Source organism: Simochromis diagramma, unplaced genomic scaffold (genome assembly GCF_900408965.1).
Source record: "Simochromis diagramma unplaced genomic scaffold, fSimDia1.1 OVJJ01000438.1, whole genome shotgun sequence".
Lineage (NCBI taxonomy): Eukaryota > Metazoa > Chordata > Actinopteri > Cichliformes > Cichlidae > Simochromis > Simochromis diagramma.
Window position 1 is genome coordinate 569180 of NW_024387263.1, and position 26587 is coordinate 595766.

Genomic DNA, 26587 nt, shown 5'->3' on the forward strand with positions numbered 1-26587 from the left:
CTTTTTCGCCGTATATAAAGCCCGGTCAACTCGCACTCTGTTGCAGTAGCTCTCCTCTCGTCTTCGCTCGCAGCAGCTCCCCGCTCTTGACCGATCCGTCTGCCGTTGCTTTTTTCAGTTTGCTGAAATGAAGTCTGTGAGGATTTTGTGCATCTGTCTCCTGACTGTATCTGCAGTTATAGGAAATGAAAAGTGTAAGAAAACTAATGACAGTAAATATTTAAAGCTCTGAGCGAAAATATTCTAAATTTCTGCAGAAATGAGAAATGAGGAATTGGATCCTTTTATCGCTCACTTTAAGTACATCTGGGTGGTCTTACAGTACTTGGAGTAAAAGTACTTAAAGAAAACTTCTGTCTGCAGTTTTTGGAGCTCATTTGAAATATTCTGTTGCTTTCCGGTACAGTCAGCAGCAGTTTAGACTGATAAACACGGATCAGTAGAATACAATAGAATAAGGATGGAGTTCAGTTCAGTGATAGTTGTTGGAGAGAAGCTGCTCCAGCAGCAGGTGAACCTTCTTCAGGTTTCTGAGGAAATAAAGTCTCTGCTGGGTCTTTTTTTTTTTTTTACAATAGCAGCAGCTTCTCTGATCATTGAAGCTCCTCTTTGATGGAAACTCCCCAAAATTTAAAGCAAAGCACTCTCTACCTCCTCTACCTGAACACCCCTCTGTGTCGCCTCAAATCTATTTTTTTATTGATTATAATTAACACTAAAATAGTGCTGTGACTGACAAAGTGGGGTTTCTGTTTCTAACAGTGTGTTAAAGCAGTGCAGAGAAGCTGTAATGACTGTAACGTCTCCAGGAATGTGTTTTAACAGACATCAGTATTATTGATAAGATTATGAGGATTAATGATGGTACACATAAATGTTAATGTGAGGAAAAATGTTATTTCACAGTAAGTTGTTTTATACATTTACATGAAACATAGTATGATAGATGGGCAGAACTTTGTAATTTGAATTGAACTTATTTAAATTCAGTTTCTAATGGCACAAAGTTCTGCCCACAGCACAGCTTCTATTTAGAAGTATTAAAGCAATGAGGACATGCCTAAACCTGTATTCTATCAGAAGCAACCAGATGGCAAAAGTTTATCCCAAAAGGTTGATTCTGATCACCTGTTCACGCGCTTTCAGTTCAGTTCTCCCACTGAAAACGCTGCTTACAGATGAACAGAATCCACCTTTTGTGATCTGCTTACCTGGATGACTGAACATGCATCAAGACGATAGAGCTCATCCTATCACAGTAGATTGTATGTTGGACTTATCAGTGACCTGAGCTACAGCTGACAGGAAACACCCGTGAAAAACTGATACAACGGCTTGTTTATATATGAAATGTATTTGATATATATGATACATATGTAAGAGACATTGTCCTGAACTGGACTAATGAAGGACCATGAGTCCAACATGAAACTTACCTTACATAACGTAAGGCTGAAGTTCATTGATAATCTTACTCAAAAACTTGTTGAAATGTTTTTACTGAACATGCAGAGATATGCTGATGAAAATGTGTTGATTTGTTGGTCCATTATGAAGCTATTGCTATTTCTAATGTGTTTTTATCACTTTCTGGTGTTTTATTAATTAAACAATACATGTATTAATTGTTGTGTTATCTTAGTTCAGTTTTTATATGTATTTATTTATAGTCTAGTAAAAATATTTAATTATTACTGTTTAAATGACTAATATGTGACATGTATTAGTAGTGATGTTGTGCTGAGGGTTAAAATGCCTTTTTGTTTTTTGATATACAACGAAATGGCAATAAACCAGTAATATATGTCTATGTGCTTGTATTTATTTTACCCTACTCAAATTCAATTTATGGTACATTTTATTTTGAAAGATTTAAAAAGGTTCTTTAAATTGTTTCTTTAAAGAACTGTTTTTAAAAAGGTTCTTTGAAAAACCATTAAAGGTGCCCCACCAAAGAACCATTTCTTGATGGTTCTTCAATGAACTACTGAAAGAAATGGCTCTTCTTCAGAACCATTGTTTGAAAGGTTCTTTGTGGCGCTAAAAAAAGGTTCTTCTATCAGTCTAAAGAAACACTTTTGGTTCCAGTTGGAACCTTTATTTATCTGATTCTGATATATAGAATACACATTTATTTGTAAATGTTTTTAAAACCTTTAATCTTTTTAGTGCATTTGAAGCTGACAAGTCACCTGATAGATCACATGACCCAGCCACAGCTGGACACACGTCTGCTCTTGAGCAAATCAGTTTGATTAGCCGAACTGAGTCGGTGTCACTTCTACTGTAGGCCGCATGATCATGTGTGATTCGGCCTACAGTAGAAGTGACGATTGGCCGATCTGAGTAGAGCATCACGCCTACAGTAGAAGCGATTGGCCGTAGAAGTAGAAGTAAGGCTAATACAAGTGATGTGGCCTACTTCTACACTGTAAACCCCAACAGTCCACCTGACTTATAAAGTTCAGAATCAGAATCAGAAAGGGTTTTATTGCCAAATGTTGAGCAGGTTTACAACATTAGGAAATTGCTGCGGTGCTTCAGTGCAAACATACTGTCATAAAGATATAAAAATAAGAATAAGAATTAAAAGTGCTAACGTAGATAGAAATATACATGATATATACATGAGTGCAGGTGGTGATCAGTGCCAAACATGGAGTGATGCAGTGAACACAGCCTAGGGTCATGTGTTAGTGGTGGGAACAGTCATACGTTTATTGTTCATTGTTCCGACAGCAGAGGGGAAGAAACTGTTCTTATGGCGAGAGGTTCTGGTGCGAATGGACCGGAGCCTCCTGCCTGAGGGGAGCAGGTCAAACAGACTGTGTCCAGGGTGAGAAGGGTCAGCTGAGATCCGAGCTGCACGCCGCAGTGTCCTGGAGGTGTACAGGTCCTGCAGAGATGAGAGTCTACAGCCAATCACCTTCTCAGCAGAGCGCACAACACGCTGCAGTCTCTGTTTGTCCCTGATAGTGGCTCCAGCGTACCACACGGTGATGGAGGAGGTGAGGATGGACTCGATGATTGCGGTGTAGAATTGCATCATCGTCCGTGTTGGCAGGTTGAATTTCTTCAGCTGCCTCAGGAAGTACATCCTCTGCTGGGCTTTCTTAATGACGGAGGTGATGGTGGGCTCCCACTTCAGGTCCTGAGTGATGGTGGTACCCAGGAAGCGGAATGAGTCCACAGAGGTGATGGGGGTGTCAGACAGGATGATGGGGGGAGTGGGGCTGTGTGCTTCCTGAAGTCCACAATAATCTCCACTGTCTTCTGGGCATTCAGCACCAGGTTGTTGTGGCTGCACCAGGACACCAGACGTTCAACCTCCCTCCTGTAGGCAGACTCATCCCCGTCCGAGATGAGCCCAATAACGGTGGTGTCATCTGCAAACTTGATTAGCTTGACAGACTGGTGGGTGGAGGTGCAGCAGTTGGTGTACAGGGAGAAGAGCAGAGGAGAAAGAACACAGCCCTGAGGGGAGCCGGTGCTGATGGTCCGGGAGTCCGAGACATTCTTTCCCAGCCTCACATGCTGCTTCCTGTCCGTCAGGAAGTCAGTGATCCACCGGCAGATGGGATCAGGCACATTCATCTGGGAAAGCTTGCCTCGGAGATGGTCTGGAAGGATGGTGTTGAAGGCAGAGCTGAAGTCCACAAACAGGATCCTGGCGTAGGTTCCTGGGGAGTCCAGATGCTGCAGGATGAAGTGTAGGGCCATGTTGATGGCGTCATCTACAGACCTGTTGGCTCTGTATGCAAACTGCAGGGGGTCCAGGAGGGGGGCCGTGAGGGTCTTGAGATAGGAGAGAACCAGGCACTCAAATGACTTCATGACCACAGATGTCAGAGCCACGGGTCTGTAGTCATTTAGTGCAGTGATCCTAGGTTTCTTGGGGACAGGGATTATGGTAGAGGACTTGAAGCAGGCAGGCACATGACATGCCTGCAGTGAGGAGTTGAAAATGCCAGAAAACACTGGGGCCAGCTCGTTTGCACAGTGTCTGAGGGTGGCAGGAGACACGCCGTCTGGGCCGGGAGCTTTTCGAGCATTCAGACTCTTGAACTGCTTCCTCACATCTGCTTCATGAATATGAAGAGTTGTGGTGGGGGGAGGTGGTGTGAAATCCTCTTTTGTGTGGGGTGAGGAGGTGTGAAATCCTCTTTTGTGTGGGGTGAGGAGGGGGTGTTGTAGGTGGTGATGGCTCACCCAGGTATGACAAGATACAGTGGGGCAAAAAAGTATTTAGTCAGCCACCGATTGTGCAAGTTCCCCCGCCTAACTCTGACAAACTTCAGACGGGCCTGGACATGCACTGGCTTCAGCAGCGGAACACGTCTGGCACTGCGGGATTTGATTCCCTGCCGTTGTAGTGTGTTACTGATGGTGACCTTTGTTACTTTGGTCCCAGCTCTCTGCAGGTCATTCACCAGGTCCCCCCGTGTGGTTCTGGGATCTTTGCTCACCGTTCTCATGATCATTTTGACCCCACGGGATGAGATCTTGCGTGGAGCCCCAGATCGAGGGAGATTATCAGTGGTCTTGTATGTCTTCCATTTCCTGATGATTGCTCCCACAGTTGATTCTTTCACACCAAGCTGCTTGCCTATTGTAGATTCACTCTTCCCAGTCTGGTGCAGGTCTACAATACTTTTCCTGGTGTCCTTCGAAAGCTCTTTGGTCTTGGCCATGGCGGAGTTTGGAGTCTGACTGTTTGAGGCTGTGGACAGGTGTCTTTTATACAGATGATGAGTTCAAACAGGTGCCATTCATACAGGTAACGAGTGGGGGACAGAAAAGCTTCTTACAGAAGACGTTACAGGTCTGTGAGAGCCAGAGATTTTCCTTGTTTGAGGTGACCAAATACTTATTTTCCACCCTGATTTACGAATAAATTCTTTACAAATCCTACCATGTGGATTCATGGATTTTTTTTTTCACATTCTGTCTCTCACAGTTGAAGTGTACCTCTGGTGCAAATTACTGACCTCTGTCATCATTTTAGGTGGGGGAACTTGCACAATCGGTGGCTGACTAAATACTTTTTTGCCCCACTGTATATTTTTACAAACTCAACTAAAGAAAGTTTGGATAATGTGTAAAGTGTAACTAACGCCAGAATGCAGTGAATTTGCATTTCAAAACCACATTTTACTTACAAATGAACATAGAAATTTAGTGAGTTAGAAAAATGTGTAAATGTTTTTGTACTTGATTCTAATCTGCTGCTGAGTCGTTTTTACTCTGCTTGAACTGCAGCTTCTAGAACACAGTTTAGAAAACTAATCAGTTAAATTTGTAATTAACCTAAAATATCTGTTTAGTGAAATTGATTTTACTTTGATCTACAGACAAAGTAACGTGATTTCCATGTCTCCTTTATCAGGCTGTGGGATGGTAAGCTTTAGTGTCTAAGTGAGTCCAGTTTACATTTTCAGACTCTAATGTGTCGATGTCACCTTACAAATAAACAACAGTACTTTAAGCAACTTCACTGAAAAGCAATTTAGTGGAACTACAATGTTTATTTTACTGCTCTGTTTATTAAAACATCAGATTCAACATTTGCTGCACCATTCACTGTAGACGGTAAACAGAATGAGTGCTTTTTACTGTTATATTTTAGTCTTCTTTATAGGTTTTTAATCACCATCTGTTAATGTCTCTACAGTATACTTACAGGAATTATTTTATGGAAGAAGAGTCATATGACCCATGAATCCCTCCCTTTAGGTTGGTTAGATATTGCTAACACCACCCCTTTAATTCAAACGAGCCAGGGAAATCCTAGGTTAAGTTAATGAGTTAAAAACCAACTTCGTGTGAGTGCTTATCCTGATCACCAGTGTTAATCCATATAATGGTATGCAGAACTGGCTTCATAGGACAGACCGCTGTTGCTCGACTTTTGGGAGAAGAATGTTGTCTCATTCTTGTCTGATACACGATTCTAGCTGCTCTACAGAGGCCTATACTACAAAATGGGTTCAACAGCGAGTTTGATTCCCCCCCCCATAGATTTTCGTCTTTTGTCTTATTTTCCATTTTATCACGTGCCAAATGTTATCAGGTGGTGAAAGGTCTGGAGAGCTGGCAGGCCATTTCATTAAATTCAAGGAGCTAATATTTTTCTTAAAAATTATCACATTCCCATGTTAAAACTTTAATATATTCATTTGTAAGTGACATATAGTTTTGAGACCAAGAAAACATTGCATTCTGATTTTATGTACACATCATCTAAACTTTCTTGAATTGGGGGTATGGTATGATTAAATTAATACACAAAGTAAAAAAATAATATTAAAATGACAGATTTGTCTAAAATGCATCAAGACTATTTGAAAAGATTAAGACTGTAAAACAATAGCCTCTGTATTTCTCACAAATTCCTGTTAATTCAACTAAAAGTTCTTTAATCCCACTGCTAGGTCGTTGAGATGGATTTCCGTACATACGCAGTTGAAATCAGAAGAGAATGCATCCTCAAAGGTCTTTGCGTGTACCTGAATGAAGATCCTGAGAAGCTGGTGAAGGATTACCTGGTATGTTAATTTTCCTGTATCCTTAACTAAGGAGATGATCAAAGATAAGCTTGAACTACATACAAAAAGTTTCAGGGGGTGGGGTTTTCCTGTAAATTACCGGTAGCTGTAAAAAATACCTTTTAAGATGGGAAAAGTAAGAGCTTTATTTTTCTCACTGGATACTACACGCACCATTCTTGAGTGTTTTATACTATCATTATTATAATATCATTATAATAACGTCATTCATACACGCATTTTTATGTAACATTTACACTTCATTTCATACACTACATTTTACATTAATGTAAAACAGATATGTACTTTTAAAACTGTTTGCAATGGACATTAGTGAGAAATCATTATCTTTATTTTGTTTGTTTTATTGTCACAGGAAGTTGATAAAAGCATCGCCACTGCCATAGCAGAGACAGTCTTTGGAATCTGTGTCTTTCGATCAGCGGGTGCGGTGCCTGGCAATGACCCTCGGGATGTTATGATTGTTCTAGAGTGGGTGGAAGTAATGGGTGAGTTGGGCAATGTAGCTTTTGCAGTGGCAATGTTGCTTGGTCTGGTCTATTCACTGAACCTGAGCTACCCTCTGGAACTCAGGTACACCTTTGAGGTCCTGCAGAAGATTCTTATGGAATTAGATGCACACGAACTATCAAACAGCACACAAAGTACAGGTTCTGAAAAACACTATTTTCTCATTGAGAAATGTTGCCACTACAACAGCTACACCATGTATCTGGACCATGAACCTAAAATAATTTCAGATAGATGATGCCATGCATTTTTCATTCCTTTTGAGAAAACACAAAATTGGTGCTCTTTGTTTTTTGAAAGTGCATCTGTTGACCTTCAAAGTAGTTGTATTGGTCATTAGAAAATCACCTGATTCAGCCATTCATTGTTTGTTTTAACAGGTTAACTGTCCGCTTTGTCCACTCCTTTTTTTTCTGTTATGTAACTTGCACTTGCATTTCATGTATTCTTTATATGTTATCTGAAATTTGCTATAAATCCAATAAATTGGAGAAAACAAAAAGATGTGTATGACAAATTTTTATTTGCCTTTTAGATGTAATAGTGAAATGTATGCTAACTAGACTCTAGACTTTGTTAAATGCTCCAAAAAATTACTCTTTAAATGAACTTAAAACAATCATGGAAAGAATTTCCATGTGATTAAATTGCTTTCTATTAACATTAAAGACTTGTGTTGGAATAACTTAATTTGTATGAGTTGGTTCAACTCAATTAACTTAAGCTGGGACCAAATTTAGTAAATTAGTTGGAGAAAACCTACTGAATTGAGTTGGAACAAAACTCTTTAAGTTGGATCAACACTATTAAAATATATTGGATCAAAATGCAGTAAATATGTTGATTCATCAATCATTAATTAAGTTGGTCCAACTTGAGTGCATTAAGTTGGAGTAACAGAATTGCATAATGCTAAAATAAAGCAATTTAATCACGTGGAAATTCTTTCCATGATTTTTTTTATGTTCATTTAAAGAGTTATTGTAAAGCAGGAAATACATGACAGTCACGCAAAAAACAAAACACTGACAACACCGTAATGTAACACTGCTGCGGCCTCATTGCAGGCGGATGTGACTCAGTTTGATTGGCCGATCTGAGTGGGCGTCACGCCTGTATATAAGTACGCCGCATCTCGCTTCTCAGCATATATTCCTGCATCACTTTTAGTGCTACCCATCGGGCTGCTGTTGCTTTTATCAGTTTGTTGAAATGAAGTCTTTGAGGATTTTATATTTGTGTGTCTTTATCCTGACTGTATCTGCAGTCACAGGACATGAAAACGGTAAGAAAACTAATGACAGTAAATATTTAAAATGTACAACTTGGAGTGAAAATATCTCCTAAATTACTGTAGAAATGAACTGACAGAACATTGACGGGGGGATTTGATCCTTTTTGTTAGAAAAACAGTGAAACCACAAATTGAAACCGCTCACTGGATGTTATGATGATTTCTGATATGAGGTTCAGTTCTACGGTGGTGATGGCAGGGTGTGCACAGGTATGCCACTATGACCCTCCAGAAAATAATGAGGACAGGGGATGATCGTTCAGCTCTTTAATGGCAGATTTAGCGTGGGTGTGGGTATGTGTGTGGTTACAAGAAATATTCTGTAACTCACCAACTCACCAGTCTTATGGACGCACACTCATTGAACCCACATTAACTGCTCCCGAGCATGACTATTTGAACACCATTTTTCATCCCAGTCAAAACATTACTCACAAAACGGCCACGCCCTCTAGTGGCGAGGCAGAAAAGTGCACCACAGTCCTGCCTTCAGAACACTGGAAGTACATCTGTGTGATCTTACTGTACTTGGTAAAAGTACTTAAAGGAAACTTAAAGAAAATGTCTCCTCTCTATTGTTTGGTTGGGATAGAAGCTGCTCCTGCAGCAGGTGAGCCTTCTTCAATATCCTGAGATAATAAAATCTCTGCTGGGTCTTTTTCATAATAGCAGCAGCTTCATTGATAATTGAAGCTCCTCATTGATGGAAACTCACAGAAATTTAAAGCAAGGCACTTTCTACCTCCTCACCTATGTCCCTCTCTGTCGCCTCAAATCAGTTATGATTTTCTTTTTTTAATTAATTATAAGTAACACTAAAATAGTGCTGTGACTGACAAAGTGGGGTTTCTGTTTCTAACAGTGTGTTAAAGCAGTGCAGAGAAGCTGTAATGACTGTAACGTCTCCAGGAATGTGTTTTGACAGACATCAGTATTATTGATAAGATTAATAATGGTACACATAAATGTTAATATGAGAAAAAAATATAATTTCACAATAAGTTGCTTTACACATTTGCCTGAAATATAGTATAATAGATCCACAAAGAGTCTATTTAAAAACATGAAACCAATGAGGAAAATTAACCTACACCTGTATTCTATCAGAAGCCACCAGATGGTGATAGAGCTTAACCTATCACAGACATATCAGTGACCTCAGCTACAGACAAGTGAAGTAAAATATCTGAACACACTGAGTCTGAGCTACAGTCAAACTATGAACTGCATATTTCAACACACTGAATCAAACATGCTTCATTCTTCAGGTCCAGGAGTCACAGTGGTTGTCTCAGAAGAAAGTGATGTCATCTTACCCTGCTCCCTCAGCACCAATCAGAACCTTGAACAGAAGCTCTTTGATTGGAGGAAAAAAGCACCAAGTAAACAGGAGGTCTTCATGTATGATGGAGGCCTTCATTACAATAATGGACGTCGAGGTCAAGACGAGCACTTCAGAGGACGGGTCTCACATTTCCCACAAGAGCTGCAGTTTGGTAACGCCTCCATCATCATCAGAAACACCACGGTGGCTGACAGTGGAGTCTACACCTGTGATTTTCCACATCTGCAGCCAGAACAAAGGTTGTGCATTAAACTTGTTGTTGGTGAGTAGAAAGCATCGTGAAAATAAACCCTTTAATAACTCTGCTGGAAGCTGTCACCTCATCAGTTTGTTACCTGAACCAAGAGATGCTCACAAAGGTGATGCAGAAACATCAGCTCCATCATGAGTTCATGATGCTGTGTGAAAAAACACATGTTTAATTTTTGCCTTTCAGAACTCACCTTGAAAGATCGATCAGGAGAAATCAGAGGTGAGTGATGATGTCACTGATGTGTGCATCTGTAACCTGTGTGAGCGGTTTGAGACCTGCTGAAATGTGACTTTGGTCAGATGTACATCAGATCTGTGGTTGTGTCAGTAACGACCGATGAAGAGGAGTCGGTGCTGAGCCTGACTCTGACGTCACTGAGCTCTACATGTGCAGTTTGTAGAGGCTGCTGTGTGGACTGGGATCAAACCTGTGCTGGTGTCCAAATGTGTGAGTAATGGTACATTCCCTCTGGGGCACAGAGTCGTAGCACACAGAGCGCAGATGTAGAAATCAGTGATGTTCTCAGTCAAGCCTTCAGATTTCTCTGATCAGTCTGTAAGGTCACACTCTGGGTCACAGTCTAACAAATCAACCTGTCTGAAAGCTCAATAGTGATGACATCATTTTTACTTCTGTGAAGCTGGACTCAGGACGTTTCCTGTTTGTGCTGATAAATGAAAGTCCTCCCAAACTCTGCTGTAACATGTAGTAAAGGTTGTTATTTCTCTGCTCTCACACACGATGTGTTGACATCTCCATCAGGAAAGAGAAGGACACGAGAGCATGACAGCACATTTGTGCTGTAACTGCAGCTTCATGCTGTGTTCACAGGTGCAGCTCCGAAGCCGTTTGTTGGGATCCTGAACATCAGCGAGGACGAGGCGCTGCTGAAGTGTGAGGTCAGAGGTGCTTCTCCAAAGCCTAAAGTAGAGTGGAGGGACAGCGATGGGAACATCCTTCCTGCTGAGGAGCCACAGGTGTCACGCACAGGAGAGCGCTATGACATCACCCTCCTCGCCACGGTGACCAGGACAAACAGCAGCCTCTTCCACTGTGTAGCCACGCAGGAGGAGATGGGCCATGTGACCCGTGATCAGATCGACGTGCGTTACTGTGGTAAGATCTTATTGTGTCGTTGTTTAGACTGTGTTTAATGTTTGTGTGTATCCAGTGTGCTGTGTGTGGCGTCCTGCTACAGTCCTGCATGAACTTTCATGTGTTTCAGAGAAAACGTCTGAGGTGAAGTCCCACTGTGGAGTCGGTGTGCTCATAGGTTTGTGGTTTTCTGGAGTTCTGACTGTCGCTGCAACTCTGGCTCCATCTGTAGCTGCAAAGTGCATCAGAAAACACAAGAAAGGTGAGTTAGAATAATGGATTTATTATTTATGATTTATTTCATATACCTGTAAGGTTAGACAGCCATATAACAGATGATTTGATCAGTGTCGAGTTCACATTCCTGACATTTTATGTTTGAATCCTTTGCTTTAAACAGGAAAATAAAAACTCATAATTATTAATAATTAATAATCCTGGTGTACACACTAAGTCAGAGTGTGCACAGCAGGATTATTCTGATAGTTTCAGGCACGTTCATGTCAACATGGAGCTGTTCATCTTCACATGATGCCACCAAACTTTATCAGTTAATATTCAAGGTTCTGAGCATTAAATCATAATTTTATTCTGACTACATGTTTTTGTACCACAGTTACCACAAACTGCTGCTTCTCTCCATCTGTGAGTAAAGCAGAGACATGATGTTATAATCTCATCCTTCATGTTCTCACGTTTTCTGCTTTTGCAGCTTCTCAGAGAAACCAGAGAGACGATCCTTCTAAGGAAGCTTGTAACGGTGACGCTTCACTCACAAACTGTTTAACGTCACAGCTGTAGTGTGTTTGTATATTTCATATCTCTGAGGTCAACATTACTTTTTTAATATTGTGTATTTTCATTCCTTTTATTGTTTTCTGTCTCGTTGTGTCTCCATGTTTCTCACTGCTGTCTGTGAGGAGTCAGTGAGATCATATTGATCATATCAACTCTGTTTCACTCCAAAATCTCAGGGACTCGAACCACAAGGAGCAGATTCACCACATAATGCCTTAAAAATTAGCAGAAAGCCAACTTTGAACACAAAGGCAGCTTATGAAATGTGGTAATAATGGCTGCTGTGTGTTAAAGTGGTGGTTATGAAGGTGCTGACTGCAGGTGCTGGTGATCCTGCACAAACTGGTTCTACTTTTGTAGATGTCAGATGGTTGTAAACATCAGTGCAGCAGAGATTCTTCATTCAGGGAAACTGACTGTACGTCAGTGTGAAAGCTTTTAGAAGTTTGTTCACATCTGTTTGTTAATTTCTCAGGTTGAAATCTGTTTTTATTCAGAGTCATCAGCAGCTGTGCCTTTCACAGTGATGAAGTTTGTGCTGTTAAAACTGGTATTGATGTATTTAAGAATCAAGCTGCTTTCAAAATGATGGATATTTTTGTGTTTTTCATGATTTTATGAAGCAGTTTGATGCTGATTTTATAATATTTGTATCGCACTTTTTAAAGTCTTGCAAATAAACACATTAAGCTCTAAACTCAACTTTTTCTCGCTCAGCACCACAAAGCTTAATTATTACTGTCCATAAATATAGAAATCATTTGTAAATTCTTTTCAAATGATAAAAATAAAGATTTTAAATTGTATTTTTCTGCTTTTGTTTAATAAAGAAGTGGGGAAGGTTTGACCATGTGATACAACTACTGCATACAGTTAGATCCATAAGTTCTGGGACTAATTTTTGGTAACCTTGCCTCTGCACAGACACAGCGGACTTTAAAACACTCAGGACTGATTGACCTACACACTTTCAGTGGCGCCTACTGTGGCGCAGCAGTTGGGCCTCCTCCGCTGTCTCTGCGCACTGACACTTAAGCCCCTCCCTCTGCACTTGCGGTTCGGCCGCACTCGGTCGGTCGTCGCTTTCATCAGTTTTGTTGAAGTGAAGTGAAATGGTAGTTTTTACGTGCATTCAAAGTTCACCATGCCAATCTTCGTTTCCATTTATATTAGTGAGACATTTATTTCCTTTGCAATGTCCGTTTTATTTCTTTTTGGTTTATTTATTTCTGATGTTTGCGCTGTGGACAGTTTCAAAATGAAGCGATAAAAATCTGAGTGGGAGAGGCAGATAAATACAGATCACAAGGGATGAAATTTCTCCACACACACACACACACACACACACACACACGGTGAATCACACCCTGAATGAGACGAGCGGTGTAGCGCTATTTATTTACCTGGCGGAGCGCACCACGCACCACCAGTGAATTTAAGAACATAAAAAATCTGACATTTCTTACACGCAGCTTCCGGCTCTCTCCTCTTTAATGTGTTTTCTCTCCTTTTCCTTCTCTCCCGTGGAAAAAGCTTGGACAGCTTCATGTCTGCTGGGACGAGGTGCTGAGAGTGGGTCACTTCTGCTGTGTTTAAATTAGCAGTCATGTGACACTTCTTTGAAGAGCTGATGATCAAACTGAGGCAAAGCATTTAAAAACAGAATGACAACATCAAGTGCATCAACACTTTTCCAAAACTCAAATTAATCCAGATACAATTAAGAATCAGACAGAAATCCTCTTGTTAAATGGCCACAATCATATTATTAGTGGCTCAGCAGAAACATTTACACACAAACTGGAGATATGAACAATACACAGAAGGAGAGGCAGACTTGCCAGATAATTTTTAATAATACAATAGGCTTCTATACACACCTGTGTTTTCACTCTCAGGTCTGAAGTTGTCTTAGAACTACCTTTTCCAATATTTTGGATATAAAAGGGAGTTTGGAGATCGGCCTGTAGTTAGTGAGCATTAGGGTCAATGTTTTTTTCCATAATAGGTTGTACAACAGCATGCTTGAAGACAGACTGTATACAACCTGATGACAACGATGCATTCAGTAAAAGTAGGACCTATCATATGTGAAGCTCCGGGGGAACCAGAGATTTTAAGATGATCAATTATAGCAGCAAGAAGAATTGTTTTATTTAAAAACTCTGACACAAAATTTGTTTCACATTATTATTCACCAATTTATTTATTCAGTTCTACACATTATATATAATCCGCCTCTCTGAAAGTGCAGTGAGAGGATCTGTGAGGTTTGGTTGATCATATAGTTTAATACATAAGAACAGCATCTCTTTTCTGTACATCAAAAACAGCACCTGCTTTAAAGACCACATAATGTTGCAGTTATAAATATCCATACAGACACAATAGTTATAAAAGACAGTTTTATGAACACAATGTCAACAGCACCTCATTCATCCTTATTTATATTAAAAAATACTTTGTCTTAAAGTCCAAATACAAAAAGCAACAGTGCTAATAATAACATAAAATAAATAAATCTCATCAAGTTCATGTTCAGGTTACAACAGTAACCAAAGGTTTTCAGGAAGCTTTGGTTTGTTCTGATCACCATCAGCTAAAAGTAACATTAACCATTATTAAAACCAGCATCACAACCTGCTTTACACAATAATAAAATACACAGTATAAAAGAAGCAACATCTGGACTGCAGCTGGGCTCTGAAATATGTCCTCATCACTTTTAACAGTACAAACATCATAACTGTCACAGCTTCTCAGATCTCTGAATAAAAACACAGTTTTCCTAATCCACTGTTAGGATCACAGCAGGACTCTGCTCGGCCTGAACACCACCTCAGGTGTCCTCGTAACTCGCTGCACTTTCATTAAAGCCTTTTTCTGGTTTTGTCAGTGGATTTAACAGCTGACGTTTCACAGCCCACAGTGAGCTCACAAAACAACTGAGACTACAGATGAGTCGATTATGTTGATCTGAGATCCAAATGTAACTGAAATGTACCTTTGTGCACACATCTGTGTAACAGCTGTGATGCTAAACAGGTTCTGATTTGAGAGTCAGCTCTGTGTCACCGTTCTCAGGACGCTCAGACGCCTCTGTGCGTCTCTGTTTCCTCCGAAAAACTACAGAAGAAAAAATATATATATATTACATACAGTCAGTTTACGATATTAAATTTAAACTAACTTTAATTTCGGTGATCACAGAGAAAAACGAAAACAGCAGATAAATCTGATAAAATAAAATAAGACACATTTATAGCTAAACATGCTTCATAGAAGAAAACTGAGACACGGTGGCTGTAAATTTGGTTGAAATCAAAATGTTTGTTAGTAACTGCAGTTTTTTCATCATTTTTAAATGATAAATAAATCCATAAATCCAAAGTATCAGCTGTAAAACCAGATGATATCTGAATAAAATGTCAACAATTTGAACACAACATTGGTCTAAGCATCTGTTACATGGATGTCTACGTCTGACATGTTAAAATAAGTGTTTTTATTATTTACACTTACCTCTGCTGATGTGATATTTGATTTTTATTTTAAGAAAATGAAGAAGTAAAGTTGCAATTGCTCCAAAACACATCCCACCGATCCATGAACCGACTCCAGGACTGCAGGACTTCACCTCTGTCGGTTTCTCTGAAACATTAAATAAAAGGTTGATGCAGCCTCGCTGGATGCAACAAATACACAACTAAACCTTTTAAACGGTGCCAAGAAATCTATTAAAGAATAAAAAGATCTGATAATTACAGTTATTATAAAACAACAGAAAAAAAACTTACGATAATGCAGGTAGATCTGTGCATCAGTTTTATGGCTGAGCTCCTCCTGTGTGGCTACACAGTGGAAACGGTCAGTTGATGTTCTGGTCACCGTGGTGAGGAGGGTGATGTCATAGCGCTCTCCTGTGCGTGACACCTGTGGCTCCTCAGCAGGAAGGATGTTCCCATCACTGTCCCTCCACTCTACTTTAGGCTCTGGAGAAGCACCTCTGACCTCACACTTCAGCTGCAATCCGTCCTCGGTGGTATTAAGTATCCTGATGTCGGGCTTTGGAGCAGCACCTGTGAACGCAGCACGGTGGCAGAGAAAGGAGGAAGTGCTGATCTTTAAAATCACCAGTCTTTGTCTTTATGTTTATCATTCATGTGAAGTAATTGACTCTCATCCAGATAATACTGTCCACAGCAGCACAACAAACCAGGTTCAGGATCCAGCCCAACTGAGGTTTATCACAAAGGACAGTTTGAGATGATCTGTTTGTTTCCTAAACCCAAACTGGGAGCAGCTCACACAGATTACAGACACTTCAATGACATCATCACTCACCTGCGATTTCACCTGATCGATCCTTCAGGGTAAGCTCTGCAAGGTAAAACATTTAAATTTATTTTTTTAAACCACCTGGTTCAGGTAGAAAAATGGTCTTCACCATTTTTTCCAGGATGTTCTCCAAAATAAAAGACTCACCAACATCAAGCTTTATTCTGAACGTTTTCCCTTCCGGCTGCAGATGTGGAAAATCACAGGTGTAGACTCCACTGTCAGCCAGCCTGGTGTTTCTGATGATGATGGAGGCGTTACCAAACTGCAGCTCTTGTGGGAAATGTGAGACCCGTCCTCTGAACTGCTCGTCTTGACCTGGACGTCCATTATTGTACTCGTCACGAGCAGCGTACAGGAAAACCTCCTTCTGGTCATCTTTCTTCCAATCAAAGAGCTTCTGTTCCAGGTTCTGATTGGTGCTCAGGGAGCAGGGTAAGATGGCATCACTTCCTTCTGAGACAACCACCGTGACGACTCCTGGAACGAATCATATTTTTTATTCTTTTTAAAAAAACAAAAAAAAAAGAGCTAAATACAACATGTAGATAATATAGAACACAGTGAGCACACACATGCCATTTCAGCTACTCTGACACGTTTACATCATGTTAGTTAGAAGACACATTTATTTGAGAATATTGAGAATATATTAACAGTTGAAACCAAATATTTACATATACTTTAGGGAGAAAACATAAAAACCTTTTTTTTTTTACTGTTAAACATCAATTTAGAGTAAACGTTTTTGTTTTAGATAAATAAATATTGAAATATCTTTTGAATTAGTTAACTGTCAGAATAAAGAGAGACAGAGCGGTCTATTTTTTATCACTTTCATCAAATTTAGGAGTACATATACTCTAAGTTTATTGTTAATAATAAGGGAGCGAGAGGAACAGAGATGGAACAAGAGCAGGTGAGACACATGTTAGTCAAATGGTTGTTTACCAAAACTCATCAGAACATGTAACTCGTACCTAGTGTAACTTTCTAGGTTTGTTATTTTTCAAGTTTTATATTTATTAAGTTATGCAGGGTTGTTTGCACAACAAGACTAAATAATTATATAAACTATTCAGAGTCTAAATACTGTTCTTTGGTAGAATTAAAAAAATAAGTGTAGTTGAATTGAAAGCCTTTATTGTCATTATACATGGTATAACGAAACTGGAAACAGCTCTATAAAAGTGCACACATGCTTATAGCACATTATAAAAACTATACAATAATAGTGCAGGTCTATGATGATTTTGTTTTGATTCTGGTTCTGAGTAAATCGGTGGGAATTGGTGGCCTAAAGTAGTCCTGATTTTGAACTGTTGTAGTCCTGTTTTAATTCTGGATCAGTTCTGGGTCTGGTTGAATTGGGGTTTAGTCCTCGTGTCTTGATACAGCCCTGATTTTGTTCTGCCTTGCTGCTTAATTAAAAAACTAGTTTAAGATGTCCTGCATATGTGATATATACTTTTGCCTATATGAAGTCATTCTTTTTTGAACAAAACTCAAAACAGAGCCAATTAATCTTTCAGTCATTTCCAATCACTGTTGATAAATATAGAAATCATTTTACTTTTGTAAATTCTTTTCAAATAATTTAAATAAAGATTTAAAATTTTCATTTTTCTGATCTTGTTTAATAAAGAATTGGAAAAGGTGTGACCATGTGGTACAACCATAAGTTTTGGGACTACTTTTCGGTAACACTTGCCTCTGCACAGCCACAGTGGACTCTAAAACACTCAGGATTGATTGAAGTGCGCACTTACAGCTTCCATTCAGCGGCACCTACTGTGGTGGAATTACACTGATTTTATACACAGCATCTTGATGCATTCTCAATCATCCAGGAAAGTAAATCTCCAAAATTGCCAGGATTTATACATCATTTAATTATACATTAAACAACCTCTGGCGAAGAGGATGTCACAACACAGAAGAGCTACCTCGTCAGGCCAGGACTCTGCAGTCTATTCACACCTACAGGCCAGTGGACACTCTTTCAATGATAAGGATGTAACATCCTGGACAGGGAGGAACGCTGGTTGGAGCGCAGAGTCAAGGAGGCCATTTACGTGAAAAGGGAAAGACCATCTCTGAATCGAGGAGGGGCCTAAGGGTCCATCTGTTACCATCTTACATGCTGTGATTGCAGCCATTCCCCAACTCTCTGTGAATGGGACTCATGGTTATTGATCAGTGGGCTTTGATCAGTGGTCATGAGAATTTGCATGATTAAGATTAAGGAACTGACTTCCCAGCCCATTGTTCCTTCAGTGGGCTGGTTTCAGTCATTATGCCAATGTCCTGTTTATAAGATTGTGGAAACCTGCAGTCAGCTGAGACTGAAGAAGTCACCTGGATGAGTGACGAAAAGTTTCTCCCACAAAACGCTACGTCCAGATGAACAGAATCAACTTTTGGAGGTTTAGACCCAGCAGTTTGGGCCGTAACAAAAACGTTACACATACAGCTGTGACGTCACTTCAAAGTTTGGTTCTGAGGCGAAATGTGTTTTGTTTTATTAAACGTCTCTTTGCTCGTCTGAACCAAAGTCCGGCTCACTGCTGTGGGTTCAGTCGGACTCTGTCACGGTGCTCAGTGTGAACTCTACGCATCAAAACACGAACTACAGAGCGTCTTACAGACTGACTCCTCCGTTAGTCATTTCGTCTTGGAAGCCACAAAATGAAAAGTCCTTGTATTCACTCGTGGGTGAGACAGAGGGAGAGCAGATCAGGTGATGTCAAAGAGACGAGCAAAGGAGCCGAGGCGACACGAGGAGAGGACCCGCCCCACAACCCCAAACTGTTCAATTATATTTCCGGAAGATGCGGGCAACGATTTGTGACGCATATTTTTTTTATCCAGAGTTTAATTGGTTTGAAAATGTCTCAACAAAACATCACATCGCTAAAGTTTGAAAGACTTTAAAACAAACACAGCTGTCTGTAATAAATGAGTGTTGTTGATGACGGTCAGCTGTTGTTATTCATGTATGTAAACATTATTTGAGTACTATGCTGATTCGCTTCTTACCGTCTTCGCGTCCTCGTGTACCTGCAGACAGAAGGATCGCGATTATCAGATTGATGAGTTGATGTATCATGACGGGGAGGCTGTAACAGGCAAACTGAACTATAGCGCCTGAAGAGTCAAAAAAGTCCGATCAGATCGAGTTTATTAAACACTAAAAACTACAACTTTAAAACTCTCGCTGTGCACACTAAACACACTTCTGCACAAACACAATGCAACAAACCACAGGGAGGGCTTTAAATCTGTATGCGTCACTGCTGTAGGTCACGCGTGATTGTTTTGTTTTTTTTCTCCTTTGCAGCAGAGCAGCTTCCTTAAACTCTCATAGTTTAGACAGTTTAATTTAAAGCCCTGGTTCCATTTTTACATTATTAAACTTTTTTCTTTATTAAATCAAAAACGATCTCTGTCTCCTGATCCTGTTTGACAATCACGAAATATCATAAAATAGTCAAAAACACCAGGGCAATGTTTTTAAGAAATTCCAGTTTTATCTGAACAACAGTCCAAAGGTTTCATTTGATTTACAAAAATCGAAAATATTTAAATAGGAGTGTTTTTCTGATCACAGTCGTCACTTCAAGACTCCACATGTTTGACTTCCTCATGATCACAGAGCTGAAGTTAGAGACCGAAACTAATCAAGCTGAATCTAAACCCGAAATCTTCCCTTATCCGTGTAACAATAAGATGCTCTCTGCCTTCTGATTGGTTGGCGAGTTGTGAAACGAAGTTCTTCTTTTTCTTGAGGGTGGCAGCTTCACTCTGGCGTGAGTCAGTTTGATCCACGGTAAGTGGTAAGGTCACGTGTTTGTAATGTCTGCAGTTGCTTTTTTTAGTTTGTTGAAATGAAGACTGTGAGGATTTTATATCCGTGCTCTTTCACCTGACTGCATCTTCAGTCACAGGACAGGAAAACGTTAAGAATACAAATGACAGTAAATATTTCAAATGTTAAGCTTTGAGCGAAAATATCTTCTAAATGTATGTATAAATGAACTGACAGAGCAGTGATGGAGCAATTAGATCATTTTTGTTAGAAAACAGTAAAACCCCAAATTGAAACCGCTCACTGTAAGTACGTCATTGGCGACTGTCAAACCTTTGAGTCGCCGAGCAGCTGAACAGGGGAATAATGGTAAATGGCCTGCATTTGTATAGCGCTTTTCTAGTCCCTAAGGACCCCAAAGCGCTTCACACTACATTCAGTCATCCACCCATTCACACACTGGTGATGGCAGCTACATTGTAGCCACAGCTGCCCTGGGGCGCACTGACAGAGGCGAGGCTGCCGGACACTGGCGCCACCGGGCCCTCTGACCAGCACCAGTTGTTGACGCGCCCGCGGTTCAAATGTAAGACGAACTTTAAGGTTCCTTTATTTGTTATGAAAATCCCTAAAAACCATCCAAAACAACTGTGATCAAAACATTCCAGGCTTGAGCGGTCAGCAGACCCCGATCACCAACTCACTTAGAAAAAATCCCTTAGTAAGCGAACAGGTGATATAGCAATTACTACTACAACCAACACCATGTGACGTGTGAAGGTTCTCAGTCATCCAGGTCGTCGTACTCTAAGGAGCTTGGAAAGAACACCACGTGACCCAATGCTACGCATTTACACCCTATTCCGGGTCCTAATTATTACATTATTACTGCAATAATTAAACTGAAGACATACTGTAGGAACAATATGTGAGTGTTTCCTGTTTTTGATAAGCACGGTTGGTTTAAATGCACACATTGGTGCACGGCTGTGTGGCGTGACTCACGGGTGTATTAGATGATAAACGTGGTTGCACTCTCCTGTTCACCGCACCTGCAGTTTAATGAGCAAAAAGGTAGGGTGAGCATGAGGGGAAACTTTATGTTGACCACAGCTTGATGTATAGTTTAATGCACTAGTTGATGCCATAGTCTGATGTTGCAGTTTGGCATAGGAGGCTAATTAGTATAATATTTTTTGAGTTGCAGTCATGTTTGTTTGTGCATGTTTTACATTGGATCCTATGTACTCATTTGTGGGTTTGGACAGTACAATGTGGAATAAAAGGAACAAATAGCTCGGCCATTGGTTGGAGGAGCCGCAATATCTAGTAAACAAAAATGTTTGTAAATTTTATTGGATTATTTGTATATCGATAATGTTTTATTGGTGGTCATGGTTTGCTGTTGCCGTTGTCCACGCAGCCTTTAGAGTAAGCCCGTAGCTTCGCACAACGGATTTCTTTTGGGAGTTATTTATTCCCCTGTTAGGTTTCAGCGGTACAGCTGCATTAGGCAGTTATACTGATTTGTTTTCTAGTTGTTTTGCATCAGGCTGCTGAAGCCATTGGCTTGGGAGTACCGCCGCAGTTTGTGTTGAAGACAGTTTGTCTTCCTCACGGCTGACGGTATGGAGGTACATACCCACCGCTAGTATGCACAGAAGACTATGCTGAGTTAGCTAGTTAATTTTAATAGGTAGATTAGTGAGGGATACATTTCTCCTGTTAATTGTGCGGCCAAAATTTACTGTATGGAATGTCATTAAGTTGATGTTAGAATGAAGCTGTGTGGCATATAAGGTGCAGTTTAATGTTTGGGTTTTGTAACGTTTTAAAGAAAAAAGGATACGCACCAATTAATACAATGTGTTGATGTTAATGGAAAGAAAAGACAGCAGAAACCGACTGCTAAGGCGTTGGAAAATAAGATTGAAAGGCTTCAAACAGAACGTGACACTAAGAGTAATAAAATTAAAAATGCCACAAAGGTTATTAAAGAATTAATGCAATCTGAGGATTGTAATATTCAGTCTCAGAGAATTTGTCTGTGTTGCTTGATGCAGATCATCTGCATGAAACCCTGGTTCCTTTGCTTCCCCAAGAAGAACGGGAAAAACAAACTGCTTGGTTCTCAGGTATGTGTGTGCACATAATATCAGATTGAGAATTATGGAATGCCAGGACTGCCAAAATGAATTAATTAAATACACCATTAAATAATTAATTAAATGTGTCAATAATTAATTAAGTGTCAATAATTAATTAAATTTGGAATTAATTAATTAAATACATATTTATGACATTTAATTAATTAGTTTGTCTTGTAACCGGAAGGTTGCCGGTTCGAGCCCCGGCTCGGACAATCTCGGTCGTTGTGTCCTGCCGCCTACTGGTGTTGGCCAGAGGGGCTGATGGTGCGATATGGCAGCCTCGCTTCTGTCAGTCTGCCCCAGGGCAGCTGTGGCTACAACTGTAGCTGCCTCCACCAGTGTGTGAGAGTGAATGAATAGTGGAATTGTAAAGTGCTATATAAATGCCATCCATTATTAATGTGATTTCTGTCTTTTAGTTTATTAAAAAGTGAAGCACCACACACTAGTTTGTGTCATTATCCAGATGTACATAAGCATGATTACACAGTTACACAATCATACCAAAACTCTGTCCTGATAGTTTCCACTTTCTCTTTTGTATCAGACATACTGAGACAATATTCGGGATAAATAACCATGAAAACAATTTATTCAGTTTAGAGGTTTACACATCACATCATTATAACCAAAAAGCCTGTTTTACTTGAATCATCCACTTGATGGCGCAGTAGAGCAAATGAATCATCACAATGCTTCGAACCATCAGTCGACCAGTTGGATGGAAAGCTTCAGTTCATCACGAGGCTTCATCTCACCATCAATAGTGGACAGCGAAAACGGAGACTTTCTAAAACGATGACGCATGTTAGTCATATGATGCAGACATGTGACTGCACCATATGACTAACAACTCCACCTCATTGTTAGTCCATTTAAAAAAACTCAGTGCTTTTCCCTCAACATTTTTCCACAACGTTTCAAAGAGCTGGAAAGTAAATAAGCGGCAGACAGAAATGAGGCAGGTCGAATCGTCTTGCGTTTCACGCATGCGCAGTAATGAAACAAGCGTTTTCGGCCATTTCAATGTGGACGCACAACTCTGTGAAAACAAATGAAAATGCTAGTGTGGACACAGAGCGTTTTCAAATCTATCCGGGCTAGTGTGGATGTTGCCTCAGTTTACCTGCATACATCCTGCTCACCTGTCAGCTGTTTAACACCTGCTGCTTATTCGGGAAACACCCACGTTACCTGGTGATAGTCACAGCTTAACATGGGCAGCTGAAGCTTGATATAACGTAATGTCAGCGCATTATTCTGCACAAGTTAAGTAAATGTAGTTTTGTTTTTTTGTTTTTTTTCCTGAGCTCAGGGCTGCTGGAACTTGTGTTTCCATCAGAGTGACTGACCTGGGATAAAGACAATAAACGGGATTGAAACGGAGAGCGATGGACACCTAGAAAACTACACGCCACTTTATCAGCGGCTGATATCCAGTCACCGGCACACAGCTTTAAAACCTCTGAGTTTTAGCTCTCACTGGAGATTAAACACTGGACTTAATTCACTCTGTTTCTGTCTGTGGGTCATGTTTAATTCACTGTTTTATTTACAACTGAGCAAATCGGTTTGGCTCAACTTAAAGTTATGTTTCATAACTGCATAGTTTTACTGAAGTTTAATGTCTCACTGGAGCACGTTATGTTAACCCAGGGTTAACATGAAGAGAGAGATGTCCAAATAAATAAATAAGCCCACCTAAATTAAATGTAATCATTGCGTATTGAGTTTACCTCAGCTGTTGGGTGCAAATTGTATAACAGAAGGTCTGTTATTTTGCAGCACTTGATGATGCTGAGGGTCAACTGTAGGACTGCAAGGAGGCATCTCAAAAGTTGGGCTACTCTTTACAGGTTGAGTTGAGCTGTGACAGACTTGGACTTCTATATTGATGTGTCAATACTGTATTGACGTTTTAAAGTAATTCCCTCAGTGTTTTTTAGTCTAACACATTTGCTCGTGTTTAGAGGAATTGTTTCATCTCCCACATCATACACAACATTTTTGTAGTTTTTCAAAACCCATTTGGCATATGCACCCTTTAGCTTGTCTTGGGACTTTGCAATGTTGTCTTGTGCAGTTGTTTTTGGGTTTGTTTGTTTTTCTTTAACTGCACGTTGCGCTTCACTTTTAGACTGTACATCAGTGGTGTTCAAACCCAGGCCTCGAGGCCCAGTGTCCTGCAGGTTTTAGATGCGTCCTTGATCCATCACAGCTGATTTAAATGGCTACATTACTTCCTCAACATGTCCAGAGGCCTGGTAATGAACTAATTTGATTCAGGTATGTAGACCCAGGGTGAAATCTAAAACTTGCAGGACACCGGCCCTGGAGGCCCAGAGTTGGCTGAGCCTGCTGTACATAGTCACTGTACCTTGTTTCCTCTGGCAGAACGATGTTAGAAATCTTAAATTTAATCGGAATTAGCAATTAAAAGACACATCCCAGTTATTCTGCTGGTCATTTACCAATCTTCAGAGGGCTCTAAATGCAGGCATTGAAACATGTAAACGCAGTAATGAAACTACTCAATTACCAAGTAACAATTAAGTTGGAATAACATAAATAATGTTACTAAAAACTGTTGCATACAAATATTAGGCATACCTTTTTATGTTGTAGTTGGTCTTTTCATTGAGGCCATTTGTCTGTGGGTGGTAAGCTGCTGTGACACTTCTTTCAATTTTCAGTAGCTTGCAAAGATCTATGAAGCGCCTTGAGGCGACTTTTGTTGTGATTTGGCGCTATATAAATAAAATTGAATTGAATAGATCAGAGGTGAGCTTCAAGAGACAAAGACAAGGTTCTTATACACATTCATGCACACAAAAACTTTGACCCCAGTGAAGTCAAGTTAAAATGTAACTAAAAAATAATTGAACACTTACTTCATTCACAAACTCTCTGACTTGGTCCAAGAAAATCCTTTTGGGGCGTAATTTTTTCATGTACATCTACGCTGTATGTTAATAAAAGTGCCTGTGTGAGATCTGGGACACAGCTTTGACTAAGAACTCTCTTTTTGTTCTTACTTTATGGCTTTAAAAAAATATCGAGATATATATCGTATATCGCCATCCAGCTAAAAAATGTCGAGATATGAATTTTGGGTCATATCGCCCAGTCCTAGTCCTTATACACACACAACACGGTAATATTACATTGAAGCACAGTACGTATCACTCCGTGAGGCTCCAGACTACGGTAGCTGTAATGCTCCGACAATCCATCAAGTGGTGCGGCTTCGTAGCTTACCAAAGTCGTACTAAAACATTTTTTGAAAGGTTTCTGAGCGGCGTGTACCACATAAAATCGGTTCGCGGTCAGTAAGCACAACCAGAATTCATACATAAGGCACACTGTCGATTTTTTTCTCATATTAAAATATCGATATTTTAGTACTTTGGGGTAAACTTGTAGTTTTTCATTAACAGAAACACACTGGAAAGAAACTATATCATTTGGATCTCTAAATTGGAAGGAACTACTTTCTCTTACGCCTTTCTTAGTCATATTCGAAATACGGCTGTATAAATGTGTTGCATCTATATTTTTATCTCGTATAAAAATATATCGATATATTTAAAAACTCGATATATCGCCCAGTCCTAGGGTGTCACACCATGATGTGAAGATTTTCTTTGCTGTCTCCTCCGTCCAGGGTTAGGCATTCATTTCTGATGGCTAGGGTAAGCGGCTAAGGAAAGCATTATGTCAATGAGATGTCCCCACAAGGATATAAATGTGTGTGTGTGTGTGTGTGTGCGCGTGCGTCACACTGCTGTGAGGAGTCAGTGAGATCATATTGATCATAAAACTGAGTGTTTCACTCCAAAATCTCAGGGACCCCAACCACAAACAGTAACTCTGAGAAATCAGAGATAGTTTTTACTTTTGTCTTCATGTCGAGACCAGCGTCAGACTGTCGACCTGTACCCCAGGGTGTACCCCGCCTCTCAGCCTATGGTAGCTATAATACTCCCAAACACTCGATTCTGTTCATCTGGACGTTGTGTTTTCAGTGGGAAAAGGAGTCACTTGGATGAGTGAAGAAGCATTTCTCCCACTGAAAACTCTACGTCCAGATGAACAGAATCAACTGTTTGGGATTTCCTTACTTGGATGGTTGAGCATACTGTGACACAATAAATAATATGAATACATTTTATTTTAGATGTCCTTCAAATCACTCAAGTTCACCTTGCACAAAAGAGTTAAAAACAACAAGAAGTGTTTGTACAAACTCTGTGTTTGCCTTTGTACTGCATTTCCTTTTATGGTTATTTATTAGTAACAAACTATTACACTAATCAAAGCCATTAAACAACATCCAACAGACTTTAAGTTCTCCAACAAACTGAACGATGTGAAAATCGCACAAATGAACCTGAACATCTCCTAGAAATGTGAAATTAAACTTTAAAAAT

The 26587-nt window shown here is 40.0% G+C and overlaps 2 protein-coding genes and 1 long non-coding RNA gene across 4 annotated transcripts; 1 reads left to right on the top strand and 2 right to left on the bottom strand.

Moving 5' to 3' along the window:
- The first annotated feature begins 63 nt into the window (after window positions 1-63).
- Window positions 64-11882, top strand: LOC120715376 (CD276 antigen homolog). Of its 2 annotated transcripts, XM_040002352.1 has the most exons (6): window positions 64-194; window positions 9639-9977; window positions 10152-10187; window positions 10800-11084; window positions 11194-11325; window positions 11776-11882. In XM_040002352.1, exons 1-6 carry the CDS (start codon window positions 128-130, stop codon window positions 11862-11864), a joined length of 948 nt encoding a protein of 315 aa, XP_039858286.1. In that variant the 5' UTR covers window positions 64-127; the 3' UTR covers window positions 11865-11882. The 2 variants fall into 2 exon arrangements, with proteins under 2 accessions (XP_039858286.1, XP_039858287.1); XM_040002353.1 differs by lacking the exon at window positions 10152-10187.
- On the bottom strand, window positions 1794-26130 carry LOC120715393. The gene is made up of 3 exons (XR_005691622.1): window positions 25519-26130; window positions 7642-7647; window positions 1794-1807 (listed from the first exon to the last, which is right to left on the bottom strand). It is a non-coding gene; the product is annotated as an uncharacterized LOC120715393 (long non-coding RNA).
- LOC120715377 (butyrophilin-like protein 10) lies at window positions 11943-19952 on the bottom strand. The gene is made up of 6 exons (XM_040002354.1): window positions 19239-19952; window positions 16347-16679; window positions 16206-16241; window positions 15659-15940; window positions 15384-15512; window positions 11943-14987 (listed from the first exon to the last, which is right to left on the bottom strand). Exons 1-6 carry the CDS (start codon window positions 19306-19308, stop codon window positions 14899-14901), a joined length of 939 nt encoding a protein of 312 aa, XP_039858288.1. The 5' UTR covers window positions 19309-19952; the 3' UTR covers window positions 11943-14898.
- Window positions 26131-26587: the final 457 nt, after the last annotated feature.